This window comes from Cyprinus carpio, chromosome A16, assembly GCF_018340385.1.
Source record: "Cyprinus carpio isolate SPL01 chromosome A16, ASM1834038v1, whole genome shotgun sequence".
NCBI lineage: Eukaryota > Metazoa > Chordata > Actinopteri > Cypriniformes > Cyprinidae > Cyprinus > Cyprinus carpio.
In genome coordinates this window covers 18,484,860-18,507,293 of record NC_056587.1, presented here as the reverse complement: position 1 = coordinate 18,507,293, position 22,434 = coordinate 18,484,860, and the positions used below count along the sequence as shown (strand labels likewise).

The following is a 22,434-nucleotide window of genomic DNA, read 5'->3' as shown; positions in this document are numbered from 1 at the left end:
ATGCTGGAGATGTGCATTAAATTAGTGTGCATTTTATGTTTCTTTTGCTCTGAACATTTTTATTTTTTTGAAAGATGATGATAAAAAAAGAGAAAGAAAAGTGCACTGTATCACTGTATTTAATGTATTACTGAGCTAAACGCAAATGAGACGACAATGAGACAAGCATCGTCAGTGGCAAAGCAGGACAGCGTTTGTCTTGCTCTCAGGATTTCGGTCCAGAATAGCTTTCTGATAAGATGGTTGTGTGTGTGTTGGGGGGTTAACAGGGTCCATATTAGGTCCGGTTAATGAATGTTCCATCAGTGCATCCGTCCGTGGGGCATGACATCATATTGAGGGTGATTAATGCATAAAAAATGTGCTTGGGTACACAAGATCATGCATGCGGGGTCGTGGCATGATTAATGCTGCGGCGAATCAAAGCACAGCTCAAGAGAACAATGAAGAACTGAGAAAAAAATAAATAAATAGCCGTATCAGCAGATTGTGGTCTCTGTGAAGACACAGAACAAGAATTTAAATATGGAGAGGAGGCGAGTGTCCAATTAGCGCAAAGTGGCCTTAGACTCCAGAGGCATTATAAAAGATTCTAAACCAGCACTGAACAAATGATCTAAACAAAGATTCTGGGATATCTGTGATCAGGGCTAAACTGTAGGATCAGCAGGACACTTTTCTCCAGAGGGTGATTCAGAGATGAGTGAAGTGTAGGATGAAGTTCTCACTACATTCTTAAAAATAAAGGTTCCAAAAAGTTTTTTTCTTTTTTTCTAGTGATGCCAGCCATTTTAGATTCTTCAAAGAAACTTTCAGTGAGCAGTTCTTAAAAGAACCATTATTTTTCTTAGTGTAAAAAAGCATTTTAATAATCTAAAGAACCTTTTTCCACTGTACAGAACCTTTTGCAGAGTGGAAAGGTTCCATGAATGTTAAAGGTTCGTCATTGAACCATCAACGCCAATAAAGAATCTTTATTTATTTATTTATTTTTTTTAATTTGTTAGTTCGTGAGATTAACTATAGTGTTATTTATTTATTTATTTATTTATTGATATTCTTTAAGGTAGATGCATTTAGCTTGGGCATGCTTACAGTAAATGGGAAGTGACAGCAATTTGTAGCGCAGTTTCAGTCCATTCATTGTTTAAGGCAAAATAAGCGAGTTGCGACCGTTTCTGATGTGATGTGACTGTATTAATGTTTAATTTGTAAAACTTGTGGCCATTTAGAGATTTATGCATCATTCATGGTGTGATGCATTAGTCATTGCCGCAGATGATATACATTAAAAATGCCTGCAGAATGTCCACTCTAGCTGCAAAGCATTTTTGTTTATTTATTAATTTTTTAAATTTATTATTTTATTTATTTATTTTTTGTCAAATCAGAGTGTCTAAAGCAGGGTCAGTAATGGTAGAACAACTCAGTGGCCACCAATGATAAAATTGCTTGTGGATTTTTTTTAATGTTTTTGTACACTGCCACAAAAGTTTGGGGTTGGTATGATTTTTTTTTAAATGTTTTTGAAAGAAGTCTCTTATGCTCTCCAAGGCTGCATTTATTTGATCAAAAATACAGTAAAACAGTAATATTGTGAAACAATATTACAATTTAAGTGAATATTTGAATATTTTGTAAAATGTAATTTATTCCTGTGATGCAAAGCTGAATTTTCACATAATCCTTCAGAAATCATTCTAATATGCTGATTTGATGCTCAAGACACATTTCATATTGTATTTTCTGTATTCCTTTCTGAATAAAACTATAAATTTCTTTCGGGGAAAAAAACAAAACACACACACACACAACCACACCTATATATATATGTGTGTGTATATAAATAAAAAAATCTTACTGACCCCAAAATTAAACCAATTAGGACCACGTGTTGCAGCAATTTTACATTTCAAAGCACTGCTTTGCCAGAAAATTACTGTAAGACTTCGAATCACCTGGAGTATGACAATGATTTTGTGCAGTAAATGGTTGTTGTTATTTTGCTTAGATATTGTAGCATAATGTATCTGTGAGTGTTGTGTAGCATCCGATTGGTGTCAGGTCCTGGTCTTGTCAAATGAAGGTTATTTCTCTTCAGGGTTTGTGGAGACTGTCCTCCTCCTTTCTCTTCTATCCTCCTTTCTTTCCACAGGTCTTTTTTAATTCATTCCTGACTGCATGTTCTGTTAACACTCCTCTAGTGTTTCAGGGTTTGTTTTGAAGCAGGACTGGCTGTTTTTTGTGTTTTCCCTCTGAACTGTGATTTATTTTAATTGCTCTTCTTTAATGATCTTTTCTGTTTGTATCATGGAACTTGAAACTTGTGTTTGTGGTTTTATCTGCTTGTTGTATGTTTCCCTCATTTTTTGTGTGGTGTTTGTGGTGTTGTTGTTGTTGATGTGTTCCCTCCCGTGTGTTTTTGCCCCTGGTTTCTCATCCTTCTTTCTGCATACCTCCTCTCACACCCCTCTCCTCTGTCTGTCTGTCTGTCTGTCTGTCCGTTTTTGTGATGTGACCCACTCACCCCTCACCCCCACCCTCCCAGAAGACACGGACTCCCCCAGTCGGACAAACTCAGGTCTGTCCTTTCTTCTGCTTTGCTTTTCTTGTCTTCCTCTACACCGTGTCCCAGCTCCTCTCTGTTTGTCGCACTCCAGTTCAGGAACAATTCACCCAAAAAATGAATACTGATTATCATCTAGAGAATCTAGCTAATGGTTAGTGAGCAGTGTGAATATTAGGGTTAATCTCACAAAGAACATGTATTTTCAATGGAAGCTTGTTTCCGTACATGGTATAAAAAAAGAAAAAAGATGATTGAAACATGCAAGTTTATATTTCGTAGTTCCTACTTCTTTTCTCAGAATTGTGAATCATGAAGCCTAATTCTGAGGAAAGAAGCTTACCATTCTGATATTTTCTCACAATTGCGAGTCACCATTCTGACTTTAAATGTTTATAACTATTGCTAGTTTATAGTGCGCAATTCTGAGAAAAAGAGTCAGAATTGCAAGATGTAAACTTGCAATTGTGAAGAAAAAAAACTATTGTGAGAAAAGAAACTCTTATTTAGCTTTTTTATATTTAATTCAGTAGCAGAGGCAAGTTCCCACATGTTTCCCCTCCAATTCAAAAGAAAAAATAAGAACTAATTTAAGTAAAGAGATTTGGGCACTGTGTCAGTGCAAAATATCTTAAACGTAAATATATATATATATATATATATCTATATATATATATATATATATATATATATATATATATATATATATAAAGGTTTAATTTTCTTTAAGTAAATTATAATAATATATTAAAACATTATTTTTAAATTAATGTCATATAAATTATAATATGCATTAAAAATTATATATATTAATAACGGAATACGGTATCAATTAGAATACACTTTTACATATATTGTGTACATAGAGCTGGACATTTTTTGACGGGCTTTGTGAGATTCAACTGCAGTACACAGTTAAATCTATTCAAATCTACAGTAGCTGTTATAATTTTTCTATGTTGTAATGAGTGTAAAAACCATAGAGGAGTAAATGCTGGGACTGTGCCTGAAAAGCGAACTCCATCTCTTTCTGCTGTTTGGTTGTCTTCTCTGGCTTTTAAATCCATCACTCCTTCTCTCTGCCCCTTTTTATTCACCTAGTTTCTTTATTGCACATTGTAGGAGTTACTGTTTGCTGTGAAGCTCATGAGTTTCCTTATCAGCTCTAGTCATAATGGTACACCAGTCATTTTAACTTATTGTTAACAATCATAAAACAATAGATGTGAAAATTATTGCAAAATATTCCTATGTTCTCTACTTTTCAAAAGTTTGGGATCAGTAAGATTTTTTGATGTTTTTAAAAGAAGTATCTTAAAGTGAAAGTGACAGTGACGTGACATACAGCCAGGTGTGGTGTAAATATTTAGGTTTCGTGCTCTGCATTTAACCCATCCAAAGTGCACACACACAGCAGTGAACACACACACACCGTGAACACACACCCGGAGCAGTGCGCAGCCATTTATGCTGCGGCGCCCGGGGAAAAAATATAAAGATAACAAAATATAAAGCTGCTTAAAAATATAGTAAAAACAGTGTTACAGTTGTTACAATTTATAATGACTGTTTTCTATTTTAATGTATTTAAAAAATGTCATTCCTGTGATCAAAGCTGAATTTTCAGCATCATTAATGCAGACTTCAGTGTCACATGATCCTTCAGAAATCATTATAATATGCTTTTTTTTTTTTTTTTTTTTTTTTTTGGATGAATATATTTATTTGAAGTAGAGCTCTTCAGTAACAACAAAAAATATTTAGATTTAGATTTTCATTATTTTGATCAAATTAAATGTGTCCTTGCTGGATAACAGTATTAATTTCTTTCAAAAACAAACATTATTAACCCCAACCTTTTGAACAGAATTGTACGTACAAATGTAAGCATTTTGAAAGTTTGAGTTAGATTTTTTTTGTCCTTCGTAATGATTTATAGCAGTGGACCGTCAACGATTAACTTTTTTTTTAATCGAGATTTTTGTTTCCACAGTAACAGTTCCTTTTTTGATTGGTGGATCACTCCTCAGAATGATGAATAATTTGGCTATTTTATATAAATGAAATTGAATCTCACTACTTTGTTGTTTAAAATGAATTTCTCTATGGAGAACAGGAATGGGATTTTTATCTCCTGAACCCGTTCTTGGTTATGGCTTGAGCTAATGAAGCTGGCTTCATGACAGCATAAGTGCAGATGTATCACATCGTAGCTATTTTCAGAAGGTGTTAATGTCAATTTCAGTTTTATTTGCATCCACTTTCATCCTTTTTTATTTTCATCCCCCCATCTCTCTTTGAACAACTTAAAAGCAATAGAGAGAGTTTAGAGAATGAAGTGTGTTGTGTGGTTTTGGCATTGCAGATATCTAAACTTTTGAATATGGATTGAATTTTAGGAAGGTTTCCCATGCTGCAAAGCTTTCTGAAAGTGATTTCAGTTGTGAATGTGGCATTAAGATCAAAACATATCCTACATGTACGAACTTCGCTATAGCACTGCAATTAAATCCAATTAATCTAATGATTCTGAGAGCAGTAATCATTGGGTAATTTGCTGAACATGTTAATTACTTAACAGCACGATTGCTATTGGAAAGAGAAAATTGCTATTGACATTTATGGCACCTGTGCCAACAAAGACAGGGGTAGTTCTTTGCTTGTGCAAACGGACTGCTTAGTTGTACATTTATATGACTTTTTGCTATACGAACAAACATGAAATTGTGCTTTTCATCAATATAAGTCTTAGTATTACAGAGACTCAGGCCAGTAAGGACCTGTAACAACCCCCTTGTAACTGCTTAGAATACCCTAGCGGCTAAATAATGTTAAAATACACCGAACACCCTAGCACTGCATAAAAACATGCTACAGTCTCATATGACACCCTAGCAACCATTTAGAGTACCCTAGCAACCACATAACATACTAAAAAAAAATTAGAACACTAAATTTATTTCGTATATTAATTATACTTAACACTATAATATACCACAATATAATTTAATTGAACTTTGCACATGCACTTAATTTATTTAATGCTCTGATTTATTAATAGTGTATGACTCTTTGATATTCAGATGCGGTAAAGTGTGTGAGGTGAGGTGTGAAGTTTGAGGTTTGTGTGACTTGTCAAGAGTTTATTACACAAGCAAACTCTTCTAAAAATAGCTAAAAAGATTAGTTAGCTTTTTGATTAGTGAACACTGTACTGTCCCCTCTATAATTTGCTGCAATAATTTTATTTATATATATTTTTTACTTCTCTGTGCTGCATGATTTACAGTATGAAAATGTGTGGAGTCTTTAATAATAACGTCTTTAAAAATGATGACAGGCATTTTGATGAAGGTTTTTTTTTTTTTTTGGTATTAAACAGACAGATGTCTCATATGCTCAGATGGTAATTAACGTTTAAGTTTCCCCAAGAAGCATTAGCTGTGATCATGCTGCATTGTATGAAACACCTCATGAAAAATGTTAGTTAGCGCTGTTAGTTCAGCGTTGTACATTACTGTTGTAGATGGGAAAGATTTCTTTATTAAACCATTCTACATTATTCAGACGCTTCATTAGTGAGGCACTTTTTCAACAGCCTTCCAAACACGCAACCTCATTGACTTCTGCTGTGATCCATACTATAGGTGCTATGGATGTTGAGGAGTTGAGGAGGGAGGTGGAGGTGGATGTGAATGAATATGAACAGGTATAGGGATGGGACTGGATACTGGAACAGGACTATCACAAGGCAAGTAAATGTGGTCTAATGCTCCAGTACTTAATGTGAAAAACTGTTCAAAACTAACTTTTAAATGATTCAAATGGTTCATCACTCATGATAACGATAAACGAGTGTGTTTTCTAGTTGTAATATTTGTATTTCTAATAATTTTTTTCTGTTTAAGTTGCAATCATGCTACTTGAGGTCATCACAGTGAAATAATACTCCTGGTTGCTTCAATAATAATGATAATAATAATTGAAAAATAATATTTTTTATTATTTTTTTATTTAAATACTCTACCTTTAAAAAAATGTACATGTTCATATAGACAAGGTAATTTTTGTTTGGATTTATCTTAAAATATATGCATGCATGCTTGTGCATGTTATGTTTAAAGTTTTTTTTATTTTATTTTCATTATTTTTATTTAATTTTATTTTACAAGCTCTTCTTTCACCCCCTTAAAAAGCATCAGTTTAGCTCGCTCCTTTTTGCTTTTAGCTTTAGTTTTGCTAACTAAGTTAAACTAGTTAAACTAGGTCCAAGTAGTCAGAAAAGCAGAGCAATTTTCAGCCATTCAGATTGCTTATTTGAATTTAAGAGATCATAGATTAAACATGATGTGTGTTTGGTGACCCACTTCCCGCAGTTGGGAGATTTTATAGACCTATATAGTTTTCCAGGTTTAGGATAGTCTCTGTTCAGGATATACATTAGAATTTATGTGCACTGGACACTGAGATTCAGTGCCATATACAGCCATATCGCCTTCCCATTGTATCCTTTTAAGCGTGTGGTATGAAAAGCATTGTACTGGCCCTCGAGTTCTGCAGAATTCTATTAATAGCAGGTAAAGACTCAATTTGTTTGGTCTGTCTGATAGAGGCACCATTTAGGACGTAATGTTTATAATCAGCATAGCGAGCCATGAGCAATTTATAAATAAATGTTACATAAGATCCCACAATACTGTACCTCTCCATGTCCATCCAAGAGAGAATAGCCAGGAATTCCTTAGTGTAAACGCAATGGCTTTTCATTTTAATGATGCTTGTTGTCTTATTTAGGCTACTTAAAAAAAAAAAAAAATGTGTTTAAAATGTATGTATTTGTGCTTTTATCCAAAACAAGCTACTTTGCATTCAGGGTAAACATGTTATCAGTTCATGCATTCCTTGGGAATCAAACCCATATTGTACAGTTTGAGCTTTAATTTATTTTAAAATTGTATTATTATTAGTCATGTATTGTTTTATCTATTTATTTATATGAATTAATTTTTATTTGTTTGTTGTTTTTAAATTTTTAATTTATTATTATTTGTTTGTTGATATTTAAAATGATTTTTTATTTATTTTGAATGTATTATTATTATTTATTTTTGAAATGTTATCATTTATTTTTCAATTATTATCGTAGTTGTTGTTCAGTTTTGATTATTGGTGCTGTTGTTACTATTTTTCAATTATTATCATTCGTTATTTTAATTCATTGTATATATTTTAAATTAAGCTCTTAGTTTGTGTGAAATTTCTGTGCCACTAGCATGGAAGTAATGCATAGAAAAGTAACAATAGTTTCACATTACCCCCAAAAAAATCCTACCGTCATTTTTGCCCTTCTCCCCATTTGCTATTGGTCAGATAAGTGAAAAAGAAAGCGCCACTTAGCCTCTCTGCCCTTTAACCCCTTTGTATTTTCTGTTTGCTGTTTCTAAGCATCTGACTGCATGTGTTGTGTTTGTGTTTGTTCTGCAGCGTTCAGGCAGGGATCCTCAGCGTGGAGAAAACCTCTCGGCCAAATCTTCGGACAGTGATGTCAGCGACGTGTCCGCTGTGTCGAGAACCAGCAGTGCATCTCGATTCAGCAGCATGAGCTACATCTCAGTCCAATCAGAACGGCCGCGGGGCAGCCGCAAGATCAGGTGAGACGGCCTCTTCTCAAGTCAGAATCACTGTCAAATCTGTGCATTAAATTTAGTCCAGGTATAGTTCACAGCGAGGGCTGTTCTTTGAGGCCACGTACATACTGTCTAGTGTTTTGTGAATGACTACCGCATTTATTTGCAGGAGTGAATTCCTCATGTTTTGGCATCTCCTAATTAATAATAGTTAATAATAGTTTAATAGTTGTAGTGTTTTGGACCAAACTAAAGTTATATTATTACAGTATTTATTATTGAATGAGCTTTTATTTTAATTTTTTCAGTTTTCATTTATTTATTTTTTATGGGATTTTGTCATTTCTATTTTTTTTGTTTAATATTTCTATTTAGCTCTATTTTTATTTCTATTTTAGTTTTAGCTATTTTAGTGCTTGGTACTTTATTTCAATTTTTAGCTTAATTCTTTCATCTTAATATTTATATTTTGTTATGTTTCAGTTTTATTACAATATTTAAAAACACACACAAAAAAAGGATTTTAATGCTTTTAGATTTAGTTTTAGTGAACAATAGCAACAATGCTGGAAACACCATTATCATTTGGCAGTTATTACTACAGTAGTAAACTGTAGTAGACCGTCAAATGCATATTGCACACATAACTAGCAAAAACTATGCAAAATCCTGCCGTTTTAATTTCATTGACCCACTTCTTTGAAATGTCGAACTAGTCTTCCCGGAAACATCTTTATTTACCCAGTCGTCTTCATATTTACCCAGTTTATGCACCATTCAGAACTGAAAATGCCTTATTACGATGTAATTCCTGAATTTGAATTGAAACTGTACACAGAATTTGAAGTTGGAGGCAAGGAAGTTAAATTGAAATTCAAAGCAGTTCATATGAACATTTATTTTTCCCCAACCGATTGTCTTAAATGGCTTCTAAAAACAAAACTGACTGTGGTTGGTCTCTTTCAGTTAAAGTGGACAGTTAGTTCTTAGCCAAAATATTAGTCTGACGACATGAAAATTGAATTCTACATAAGTGCTATAAATATTGTTGGCTCTGTATTGAATTGCTTTTGTTTCTCATTTGTAAGTCGCTTTGGATATAAGTATCTGTTAAACTGGTATCCACATTTACGAATGGGTCAAGATGTATCTCATATCTGAATCTTCCAGACATACATTTGGTTATAAAATGAGGTTATCACTCCTATAAATACCTGCTGTGTGCAGAACAGGATTAAGCACTCAGAAAAGGAGTGATTTAGCTGCAGTGTGTACATGGCCTGAGAGAAATATAGCTCTGCCGGCTTCATCATTTTCTGGGTCTAAGGGTGTTCAGGATTGGGTTCAGTTTAGGAGAGTTTGGCTTCAAATCAATGCAGACTATACATTTTACAGTCATTACATTTATGTACTTCCTTTCAAATGTTTGGGGTCAGTTACAGTAGATTATTATTGTTTTTTTTAATTCAGTAAGAATAAATTAAATTAATTAAAAATTTGACAGTAAATACATTTACGTTACAAAAGATTTCTTTCAGATAAAGGCTCTTCATTCAATCAAAGAATCCTTAAAAACATCATGTTTCCACAAAAATATTAAGTAGCAAATGATTTAAACATTGCTAATAATAAGAAATGTTTCTTGAGCAGCAAATCAGCATATAGAATGACTGAAAACTGGAGTAATGATGCTGAAAATTCGGCTTTGCATCATAGGAATAAATTACATATTTAAATATATTCAAAATGGTAAATAGTTATTTTAAATTGTAATAATATTTAACAATATTACTGTTTTTTTCTGCTTTTTTGACTAAATAATTGAAGCCTTGGTAAACACAACAGACTTCTTCAAAAAAATATCGTACTGACCTCAAACTTTTGAATGGCAGTGTACTTTTATAGCGTTTGTCTGTCGTCCGACATTTTCATAATTCACTCCATGTCAGTGAACACAAAGTTACTTTTACTGAAATGCTAGCAAATAATAATCACCAGCAACCTAGCACACTCTCATATAACATACTAGACATCAATATTTAAGTTCTGCAAGCTCTGAAACACATTTTGTTTCCTCATATGTGCTTACTGTCTGGCTTCTGTTGTTTTTACTGTTTGCATTGCGTTATTTTGTTGTGTTGTCACTCATTCATTCTTACTTTACAGTTTACATTCAAGTAGTGTTGACACCTATACTGTGCTTCATTTTTGTTCTGCATGCTGCTTGCACCTCTGCTTCTACTTCTGCCAGCCACAACCACAGCAATGCAGTGCAGGGGCGGAGCCTCTCCAGGGAGAGGGAGGAGTCGGTGGGGGAGGCGTTACAGGAGGAAGGAGGGTTAGAGGAGGACAGAGGGATGAAGAGAGGAGGGGGGAGGGCAGGAAAGCTGAGGAGACAGACAGATAGTGTAGACAGAGACGAGGCAGAGCTGGAGGAGGAGTCTGAAGAGGGTGTGGCCCAGAGGACGGTCTCAGAGACGGACCTCAGGTAAACTATAGCCATGGCAACCAGCTGTATCTTATACCATAACTACAAGACATTCCTTAGGATATAAACATACTACTTGTATATTCTTTTCATGCCTAAACAAGGTGCACTTGAATGGTTTTCAGAGTTTCCAAGTTTTACCCTTAAAGTGATAGTAATTTTGGGGGAAAAAAATAAAAAATGCAGTATACTAATTATATTTAAATGATTTGTCAAAATTACTGTTACTTTTAGTATTTATTTATTTATTTATATAAAATATTAATAATATATATATATATATATTAATTTTAAAGTTTTAGTAAATTTGTGTTAGTTTTTTACAACAACAACAACGTTTATTATTATTATTATTATAATTATTATTATTGTTGTTGTTCTTTTTATAGAGCAGATAGATTTATCTATATTTGAATAAAAAAAAAAGTGTGCACATTCAGGATGAGAACCAAACATAGCATAGTTCAGTAATAACATGGAGAATTTGGAATTGCGTTCTTAAGTCAAGGATTCCTTCTTTATTATGGGACGACCTAAATAATTATGTATTCCAGATATAGCTTGTTGGAAACTTGAACTAAAGCTCCTAACTCAAGTCTAGTGAAAGGAGTGTATAGATACAGTAGATGGCCAGCCATGGTGACCTGCTCATGATGAATGTATCAGCCATGTTTCAGCGCTGTGCTGCTGCTGCTTGTGTGTGTTAAGTGTCTGTATGGTATTTTAATGTGCTGCGACTAAAATTCAACACTTATGATGGCTTTATTTGAGGCTTATTAAGAACTTGTCATGAAATGTTTTATTTTAATGTCTCCAAACCTTCTAATAACCCTTTTACCCACGTAAAGGCCTCCATTCAGATACAGGTTCATAATTACTCAGTTGATCTTATAATGCATTTTGACCTTATTTTCATGACAATTAAGCAGTCCCTTATTCTATGTTATTTAGGCATGGTTTCATAGACAGGGCTTAGCCTAAGCCAGGATTAGTCCATAGTTCAATTAGGACATTTAAGTAATTTTTATAAACATACCAGCATTACTGGTGTACATCTTAAGACAAAACAAAGGCACTGACATATTTTAAGATCAATCAGTGCAAGTTTCTTTCAGCTGAAACAGATTTACATTTTAGTCTAGGACCAGACTTAAGCCTTATTTGTGAAACCGGGAGTTAGAGTTAGATTTTGTATTTGATGTAATTTTATTTTATACTGTAGCTAACAGCCATTCTCATTAAAATCAAAAACAGTATTTGACACAAATGACACACCATGATTTTTAGAGTTATAATTATATTACAGTAAAATACTGTAATTGCTATGCTGTAAAATGCTTTATTTTAGTTATTTTAGTATTTGTAATTTTTTTTATATTTTAGTTTTAGTAATTTTGTTCTATGTTTGTTGTATTTTTTTACTAGTTTTTGTTTATATATAAACTATAGTAGTTTTGTATAAATTTAAATTTTAGTTAATTTAATCGTGTTTTTAATTGTAGTAATTTTTTTGTTTATATATATATATATACATACATATATACAGTACAGTACATATATATATATATATATATATATATATATATATATATATATATATATATATATATATATTACAGTACATATATATATATATATATACAGTACATATATATATATATGCAAATGTTTGTAATAGGTTTTATTGTAGTTTTAGTTAACTGTAATAAACCTGGCTGTTCGGTTCTGTAATGTCATTTCTTTTTAAACTTAAAAAATATAAACTTAACAGCTTAAAGAGAACGAATAAATAAATTGAAAAATATTGCATTACAGTAATTAAAATGAGATTTTCTTTACTGCATTAACTACATTTAGTAATCAAGAAAACAGGCTTAATTGTGATGAAATAATGCCAATAATGTCATGAAAAACAGGTTTAATTTTCTTTATACAAAAGATCATATCTCCTTTCTTTTGATTTCTTGATGAAATAAGATTCACCCATAAATGTACCAGGGGTCCATCAGTCCAGCTCTTTCTCTCATCACTATATTTGTGATATTTCTGAGCTCATGTTCATCATCTCTCAGTTTTGACACTGCACATGTCATCTGGGCCTCTGAGCAATGCATTAGACTCTGATCAAGTTTGTAATGAGGGAAATAGGAACACAATTTCCTTTAATAAGTGACTGGAAGCATACGCAGACCTTTGAAGCGTATCGTTGATCATATTGCGTTAAATGAACATGCGAATGGATGGACTCAGATTGTGTATAAGGAACAGTGATTTAGCTGAAGAGGCAAAAAATGTTTGCCTTCAATGGTGATCTTTCTGTCTGTCTCTTTTTACTGAGGCGTGTTGGATCAGCCAATGCATGCTTTGAGAAAACAGGAAGCGATGCCAGTGGCGATTGCATTGACGATGATGGAAGAGCCACAGGCACTGTTTCTCATTAGGTGATTTTTTGCAATATATAAGAGGCATGTGTTCTAGTGGCAGTTTTCTGTGGGTTAGTTATGCAATCTCATGACTAATATACATGAAACTGAAAAGTGGAAAAAAAAAGAAAACAGGAAAACAAAGCCATAAAGAGGTTACTTAGCATTGCCTTACAAGGCACAAAGAGTCAGTGAGGTTTGTGAGTGGCTGCTGAAGCTTGTGTCATAAGACGGTCATAAGATGTTTCAACTCTTTTTTTTTTTTCATTTCCATTGGTTTCTGTGGTATTATTAGCCTTTATTCTTAAAACAAGAAAAACAATATTTGACAGTAGGATAAGAAAATGAAGTTTAATTCTCTTTAACTTAATAACTAAATCCATTAATAAAATAATGAATTAATTTAAAATAAGTACAAATATCACATTTTATTCAGATAAAATACAAAGTTAATTTAAGACACCCTACAATAAAACACTTAACAATAAGATTCATCAGTTAAAAGGTTAATGAGCAATGCATTTATTTATTAATATTTGTTAAAATTACTTAATAAAAAATACAACTGTTCATTTCAGTAATATAACAATGCAACTTTATATTTTAATAATGCATTAATAAATTTTGAAATTAAATGGAATAATGAAAATACTTCTAATGCATTCAATAATGTTAGCTAATGTAGTAAAAGTGCCCCTATTATACCATTTTTAAGGGTCCTAATATTGTTTTGGGAGTCTCCTAATATATGATTACATGCATGCAAGGTCAAAAAACCCTTTGTTTTCTCAAAATATGCATTTAATATCACTTTATTTTCCAGTGATTCTCAAACGATTCGTTCGAAGCAGTTCAAAGATTCAGTCTCTCTAAAACCCTCCTTTCTGTGAGCCTACTCTACTCTGATTGGTCTACCACGTACAGTGCATCGGAAACAATGCGCTCATTGCCATAGTTCCGTATTTTGAACACTCAATAAAAAATATAAACATCTATTATTTATCGTACTTGTGATTCAGTGGAGCCAACTGGTCCAAATAAACAGGTACTGAGCCATCTTTCAAGAGCAAGCGTTTAGTGAATCTCATGTTGAACTCGTTGATTTTTTTTTTTACTCCCCGAGATTAGAGAAGCCATCAGTAAAAAGACGTGTTTGTAGCCGTCACGGATGTGGGATTCGACACGTTTAGGCTGTAGAGAGTCGATTCTTTATTTTGGGAGACAATAACTTTATTTATCGTGCACTTTTGGCTTAACAACTTCCTGATTGTTTACATTCACATACAGCTACATTACACACTGCATGAAAGGCAATATTGGAAATGGCATAATAGGGGCACTTTAAATAAAGTTACCAAGATGTTATTGTGGCAGAATTCAACAGAGCTACAAAAGTGGCTTTCAGAGTCAATATATTGAGCCTACAGTCCACAGCAATTTGACTTTAAAAATAAATTTTTTAATCTGTCAGTCAGTTTTTCAGTTGCTTCTGTTTGATTTTGACCATGTGTTTTGTTGTGCTCGATATAAGCTGTTTTCAAATGCAAATTTGAATCCTGTTTGATAGACTCTGTCTCATTCTGTGCTGCCTGCAGTGGGTAAGTTTTGAGCTGATGAGGCGAGTTGGCTGTAGTTGCATTAGGTGGTACTTGAAATGCTTCTTTGACGGTAGAAAAATTATAGGATTTAAATATGGTCATAAAGCATAATTATGTTGTTTATAGCATGTTTTGTTTTAATGGACAACTCTTCTTTAAACATTTAATTAATAAATGTTAATGATAATATTATCATCTCATTGCTATTTTACATTCAGCTTCATCATTAATGTGAAACCGAAGCTGCTGTGATAATGTGATCAGATACTAATGCTGACTTTCTGCTCTGTATCCAATCATAAGCATCTAATTTTCAGAAAGGTCAATAAGAGACCATCTGAGTAAGCTTTGAAAGCTCATTTTTAATTTGCAGGATGCTGTAGACACTTTCTGTTTTCAAGCATGAGAAAAGATGGATGCTGTCGTCTCTACCACACTTTCAGTGTTTGCCATTTTTGATCAGGACTGGAAGTCGATGATGGGACTAAATTTCATTAGCATCGCCTGCAGCAGTTTAGCGCTGCATCACATTTCATTTAAAGGTCAGTTCTCTATGGAGAAGACCGGAGAACATTATAGCGCTGTTCTAAAAACCCAGTGAGAATTATATATATAGTTAAAACAGTGAAACTCCTCACTGTTCTTCAGAAAAATCCTCCAGGTCAAGCAAATTCTTTGGTTTTCCGTCGTCTTTTGCATATTTGAACCCTTAATTTTCACACTGATGGCAACTGAGGGACTCATACGCAACTATTACAAACAGTTCAAACATTCACTGATGCTCCAGAAGGAAACACGATACATTAAGAAGATTTGAAGATCAGGGTAAATTGTACTGTACTTTGTCTTCTGGGAAACACATTAGTATCTTCTGTAGCTTCTGAAGGGCAGTACCTTAAAAAAAATACAAAAAAAAAAAAGCAAGAACGCACACATAAGGCCTTAAAATACTACCTATGTGGGCAGCTCACATTTTAGAATGGATCTGAGAACTGAGAGCTATTCACTTTTTTTTTTCTTTTGATTTTTAATAATCATGACCTGTTTTTGCTGACAGATCAGATCTTGACACATTCTCTATATATGATAACTTTTAGGAGAGGATGCATGATAGTTAACACAATTTTAAATGTATATTTTGTGTTTGTTGAAGCAAAACCAAGTTTTTTCCCCATGATTGTAAAATGAAGATGAAACTGTCAACATCTTCCATCCATTACATTTCCACCATGTCAGTTTCCAAAAAAAAAAAAAAAAAAAAAAAAAAAAAAAAAAAACTATTGTGTGTCGATAGATATTAGTGTGCGGCTCAGGGGCAGATTTTATTTTATTCAGGCCATCAGAGCCCTTGTGTTTTTGACATGAAGAAATATGTATTAATAGTGGTTATGACTGAATTTCATGCCATAACTGAATTTGGAGTCCTTAATAGGCTACATTCATTTAGACAGACAATTAACTGAAACGCCTAGGACCCAGGGCACCGTTTCCATAGAAACTGATTTTCTGCATCACCTCCTCTATATAAATTCAAGGACAGAGATGGTGCCCACATTGTTATGTCTTTTTGTCATCATATTTGTTGCATCCCTTTCCACCCTGCACAGTATGTTATTATAATGCGTTCATACAGGTCGCACCCTTCAGACATTATGTGAGTTACGTCTCATGGTGAAATATGACCTGAAGTTTGTTGCGAATTTGAAGGCATGGTGGCATTTTCTTACAGTTACGCAGTGCATAACTATCATAGCAAGGCGATGCAATGCCATGAACCTGAAAAAATAAATCCTTAAACCACGCACATTCCGTCAAAGAGAGAGGATGTTTTATGCTTACTCTGGTTTTAGCACTTCAGTGGTCCAAATTTAAGGTGTAGAATGCCTCTAAATCAAGAAAATGGACCTGAGCCACTGCGTGCACACAAAAAATAGCATGCAGGTTTTGTTTGGTGTAAAGGAACATCGTGGCCTAGATGAAAATGCACTTAGCAAAATCTGCATGAAAAAGGAACAGTCTGTTCAGCTGTGGATGAGTAAAAACATTCCCGCAGAGACACTACGACGCTCCAAGTGCATTTGCCTGAGGGATGGTCTTATCTGCCAAGACCTCCTAAAAAACCATCAGGAGAAACTTTGGATGGAGACTTTGGCATTTGGTAGAGAGATGTCCACTTTGTCTGGATGTGCTTTTGTGACCATCCTATGATCCTGGTGTAATCCAGTGGCACATGGTCTTGCTGACAGTGATGCTCAGGTGACCTACTGTAAGTCAGATTAGAGAAACTGATATTGTCATCAGGCGGTGGTTGGAAAACTATGGCTCTGTATCAAAACCTAGTGAGCTGCCTTCCTGCTATACTGTTAACATAATTTTATTTTAATTCAAAAATTTTTTATTTATTTATTTTTTTAATCACACCAAATAAGTCTTTATTTTATTTCATATTTTAAATCAATCCCCATGAGTTTTTTTTTTTTTTTTTTTTTTTAAGGCCAATGTTGTAAGGCCAGCATTTCAAGATTAAGAGATTTACTTTAAAGAATCAGATATTCAAATCAAAACTCATAAGTATTTTACTTTATTTATTATTTTATTTTTTTCATTTTATTTTATTTGCAGAGCAGGTAAGGCCAACATTTTAACTTAGTGCTCAAGATATAGTTCAAAGATTCAGAGATTCAAATCAAAGCATGTACGTCGTCTTGTCTGTTTATTTGTTTATATTTATTTAATTCATAGCAGGTAATGCCAACATATCAATATAATTATGGTAGAGATTCATTTTTTTTTTTCAAACCAAAGTTTAATAATAATAATTTAAAAGAACAGTATAATTTCATTCTAGGAGTCATTCAGCGTTGCCATTTGTCATGAATGCCCTGCCTGCAGGTTAACTCAATAGTGCACATCTGTTAACATGTATACTGTCGCATCTCAATGAATGGTCATACAGTACTTCAATACAATATCACACCAGGTACTGCTCTGCACTGACAGCCTTTTCAGAAGGCCAACTTTATTAATCGCTGAGAGTTTTCTAGAGCTGACCAGATTCAAACACACCAAAGTGCCTGAAGCCATCAAGGCATTAGTAATCCTCCAGTAAACAACCCATGCGGTTTGTCAGAATGCTCAATGATCCGTTACAGATAGTGTATGACTTCTCTTTACACTGCCACAGACCATGTGACCTGTTTGTTCCTCTGGTCACTGTGGTTTCAAGTTAAGAAGTGTTTAAAAAAGATGCAATTAAATGTACAATCTAAAACTGTGGACTGTTTTCTGATTGATTGGCTAAATTCTGGTGAATTTGCATCACCATTTATTATACTTTACATTTAGATTTGTATTATTATAGCTTTTTAGATATTAAAGGTGTTTGACCGATTCCTGGAGAAATGCTTATTTTTTCTAGTTTTTTAGTTGTGTAGTCAAACTGTGTTTATCTTTCTCTCTCTCTCTCTCTCTCTCTCTCTCTCTCTCACACACACACACACAGGTCTTGTGTGTTTGTCAGATAGCACTGCAGGCTGAATCGCACTTGCAGTGGCAGCACTTCTGCATGCTCTTTACACACATCTCAAGAAAGTTCATTATCTAAAGATTAAAGTCTTTGAAACAGTCTAGTTGATTTTGTGTGCAGTATTTCAGAGAAATCTGCATCTTACCCGTCACCTGCAGTCCAGTTTAACTGGCTGCTATCTACAGTATAATGTTGCACTTTGTATCTCAAGTCATTGTCATTCTTTTCAAAATATAATACAATTAATTATAACAATAATAATAATAATAATTTCATATTTTAGCATGTTCTGAGTTGTGCAAGAACAGGGTTATTATTAACCTTATTAGTGTTTTCAATGTTAACTAAAACTATATTTTAAAAAATCATTACTTAAAACAAAGTAAACTTTAACTGAAAATAAAATATAAAAAAACTTGCACTGTTTTTTTCAGCTACAACATTCCTCATTGTTTAGTTTGATGTTGTAAGATAATTAAATCTAAATAAGATTTAACTAAAATCTGAATATTAATAAAATCTAGACATATTTGAAAATTGATGATAAAAATGAAAAAAAGACATGATTAAAATAAATATTAACATAAATAAAACAAAAAAATCTTAATAACCTAAAACTAAAATCTAAAACTTAATGAATGAATGACAAAAACAAAACAAAATTTCTAAAACTACAAATAAAATGAAAACCGAAAATAGAAAAATAGAATTTAATTCTATATATTAACAAAAACTATAATAGTGTGGCAGTGATATTAAAATAACACTGTTGAAGACCCAAAATATTATTATTGTCAATTCTACTACTATTGTATATTAATTGTATATGTTTGCAGTTCTGTGTTATGTTCAAGACTCAAAATATTTTTGAGATATATTTTGTTTTATATTATATATATATATATATATATATATATATATATATATATATATAGATATATATATATATATATATATTATATATATATATATATTATTATTATTATTATTATTATTATTCGCTTATTATTATTATTTTTACTTTAACTCATTTTGGAGGAGTGACTTATTCTCATGCCATTTTCATTTCATGACATTTATAAAAAAAAAAATATTTTAGTATGGTTTGCTTCTAGAAACTCTCTAAACGATTAATAAAACTTCTGAAACCAGTCTGGAGCAATGCCTTGCTGACAGTTTATATCTGGATGGATGTGCACCTTTGAGAAGTTACTCTTTGGAGACACACTCTTTTTCTCAGACTTTAGTGTTTTTGACCTTCTGGCCAGGTTTTCAAACTACAGATTAGTCCTTGTCCATCCATATAAACCCTTACGTACAACCACATAATGTTCTTATTGTCTTTGTGAATTTGTTTGCAAACTATTGCACGGATAATTCCCTCTGTCAATCAGGTGGTGAGACATAATCCAGAGAGACAGATGTGTCTTGTCATCACAGCAGCATAAAGGATTTTGTAAATTGGCGTCCAGTGTTAATCTCCACCTGGGTTTTGTGTCGGTCACATCGCTTTGAGCCGTTCTCATTACAGTGATGAGAGAAGGGTAATAGCCATCTGAAGCCCTGCGGCGGTGCAACACTTCTCTCCGTGAAACGTGAGAGTCTGCCAGCATCTCACATGCAGCACTGCTGGAGGGAGCTGTCCGCATGATAAATATAGCGTCTGGAATCATCCCGTCCAATCAATCACTCAATGTAATAGTATCTCTTTAGAGCCGTGATTTAACTCTCAGAATGTTGTGTTGGGTTGTGATTTTCCCCAGAGACTCGTATCACTACAATCAGGCTAGAAACATACTCTACACATTTGATTCTGCTCAAGTCATATTGCTCCATAATGACAACAGTAGACCTGCACCCCTTGTAGCAGCTTTGACAATGTAACATGTGCATGCATTTTGTAATCAACATTTGAATGCATCATTTGAATGCAACAAACCATAATTTTGGAATATTTTTTCAGTGCTGTTTGCATAGAACACATTCATGTGTCTGTCTCTGCTTCGGTGTAAACGACGCATGCGTGTGATGCATGCACTGCAAGCCCAGGCCAGGTGACAAGAAGTAAAGCAAGTATAAACTTTGTCTCAGATGTTTGCTTAAAATTGCTTGGGGAAAAAAAAAGGATGATGGTTGGCATATAGTAAGATTATTGAGCATTAAAATAAATATACTGTACATTTGATGAGAAGTGTTTGAGAACGTCTTCATTGCAGTTTTTGGTGTCTTGGCAAATCTAAGCACATTCTGAGACATTGTTAGCAGTTTCTTTAAACTAAAAAATAACAGAAGTCTCTGTTTAATCCCACTGCTTTCTCAGAAAAAGAATTGAGATATGAAAGAGATTTCATATGTGATTTATTTGGTGTGATTTCTCTGTGTTTTTGATTGGTGATAAATAGAAGTCCACTGATGTAGTGTGTGTAGTGATCTATACTGATACTACAACAGTATTTTCCACTCTTTCTCATGAAATATATCAGTCCCAAATGTTTCAGGTCTAAGATTACCAGATTACAGACAGATTGATGTGGCACGGCTGTATTTTGAGCAGGGCTTTTGGACAGAGCTGCCTTTTGAAAAGTCTAGTTGTAGTAATTGAAGAACATGTTGTCAGAGCTCATTGATTTCCGTCGTATGTTTCTGTGGCTCTAATTGCATTGATGATGAAGAAGAGCAGACCTATGGCTGAATGTGTATCATTTAAACACATTTATAATCATTAAGATTTCATTAGGATCCTTTGTCCAGGAAGTCATTTGTCTCTTCGCTTCACAGTTCGCTCACAGCCACGTGAGATGCTAATGTAATCTTTTTACACGTGTCCTCTTTTTTTTTTTTTTTTTGTCATGCTGAAAGAAAAATACACCAGCCTATGTGGTATATAGACCAGCATGCATTTCAGTGCTGAATAAGTGAACTTAACAGATCAAACTCAGTCATTTCACTGGATGCTTCATGCCTGAAATGTTTTTCATATCAGTTAGAATGAAACTGGTGAACTGCTGCTAGTTTGTATGCTTTTTTTAGGGATGGTTTGTGGGAAGTGTGTGAGCTGTGACTCTTAAATGAATCACAGTGAGCTGCTAGACAGCATTTTAAGGCAATATAGGCATGCTCCCATCAATCCCATAATGCTAAAATTTACGCAAAATTATACGTTTTTCTCCTATACCTTTCTGTGCTATGTGTTTTTCATGTTTATTATTCTATGAATATTGCTTTGGTACATTAGCAACATGCTAACGTCAGGCTTTTGTGTAGCAAGATACTGTAGCTTCAGTAACCATTGTATATTTATTTTCTATTTTCATGTTTATTGTTTTTTTATGTTTGATTTCAAATGACAGTAAGTGTGCATCATGGGCATAAGCACTTTTGAGAGAGCTAGCGACGGTTGTTTAACATTGTAGGTTTTCTCTCTGTTGGTAGTTGAATATACCTTGTTCTTTATTTTACTCAGTTTACTTGTTGTTAGACTACTAAAACTTAACACCTAGAACAGAGGCCCATCCCAATAATTTCCCGTGAAGCAACCTAAGCTGATTGGAGGCCTAAACCCTTTAACCTTGGCTTTGACCTTATTCTGACCTGAATCTCCGTTCCCCTTCACCCTCCACTTACCTAACTCTCTCCTTTCTCTCTTCCATCATCCATCTATCCATCCATTGATCTATCCATCCATCCATTCATCCATCCATCCATCCTCTACTCTTCCCTTCCACTGCTTCTCCTCCTCTCTTTCTGTCTCTCCTCTACGGTCCATCACTGACAGTGAATTTACGTCCAAAATGAAAAACAGGCAAATGGGAACGGCGGCCGGGGGCAACATGACCAAGAGCACCAGCATCGGCGGAGACATGTGCAGTCTGGAGAAGACTGACGGCAGCCAGTCGGACACGGCCGTGAGCCTGGTGGGAACCGTTGAAAAGAAACGACGCTCCAGTATTGGCGCCAAGATGGCGGCAGTCGTGGGGTTGAGCCGAAAAAGCCGCAGCGCCTCGCAGCTCAGCCAGACAGGTAGGAGTCCAATAACGTCTGTCCATTTCATGTTTGTCTCTAACTCAGCGTCCTTTATTTTCCTTTTGTTGTCTGTATGTTCTTCTCAACCCTTAAATGAGCGTACTTTTCTTGTATCAGCTCTAACAACCTAATAACTTTTGTTTAAACAGCCTGTTTCTCAAAAGTGTAAATTGGGTCGGAGCA

The 22,434-nt window shown here is 33.9% G+C and overlaps 1 protein-coding gene across 18 annotated transcripts in view; it reads left to right on the top strand.

Moving 5' to 3' along the window:
• The window catches only part of LOC109087787 (regulating synaptic membrane exocytosis protein 2-like), a 150,135-nt gene that overhangs the window by 100,603 nt on the left and 27,098 nt on the right, over nucleotides 1-22,434 (top strand). Inside the window, exons 1-2 of one of the 18 annotated variants that reach the window (XM_042773092.1) lie at nucleotides 10,559-10,681; nucleotides 22,004-22,248. The exons of 16 other annotated variants lie outside the window; for them this stretch is intronic. In XM_042773092.1, the coding sequence (XP_042629026.1) occupies nucleotides 22,020-22,248 (229 nt within the window). In that variant the 5' untranslated portion in view covers nucleotides 10,559-10,681; nucleotides 22,004-22,019. Of the gene's footprint in view, nucleotides 1-2,548; nucleotides 3,144-10,558; nucleotides 10,682-22,003; nucleotides 22,249-22,434 lie in introns of those variants that run through there. One more of the 18 variants, XM_042773091.1, reaches the window with a different exon arrangement.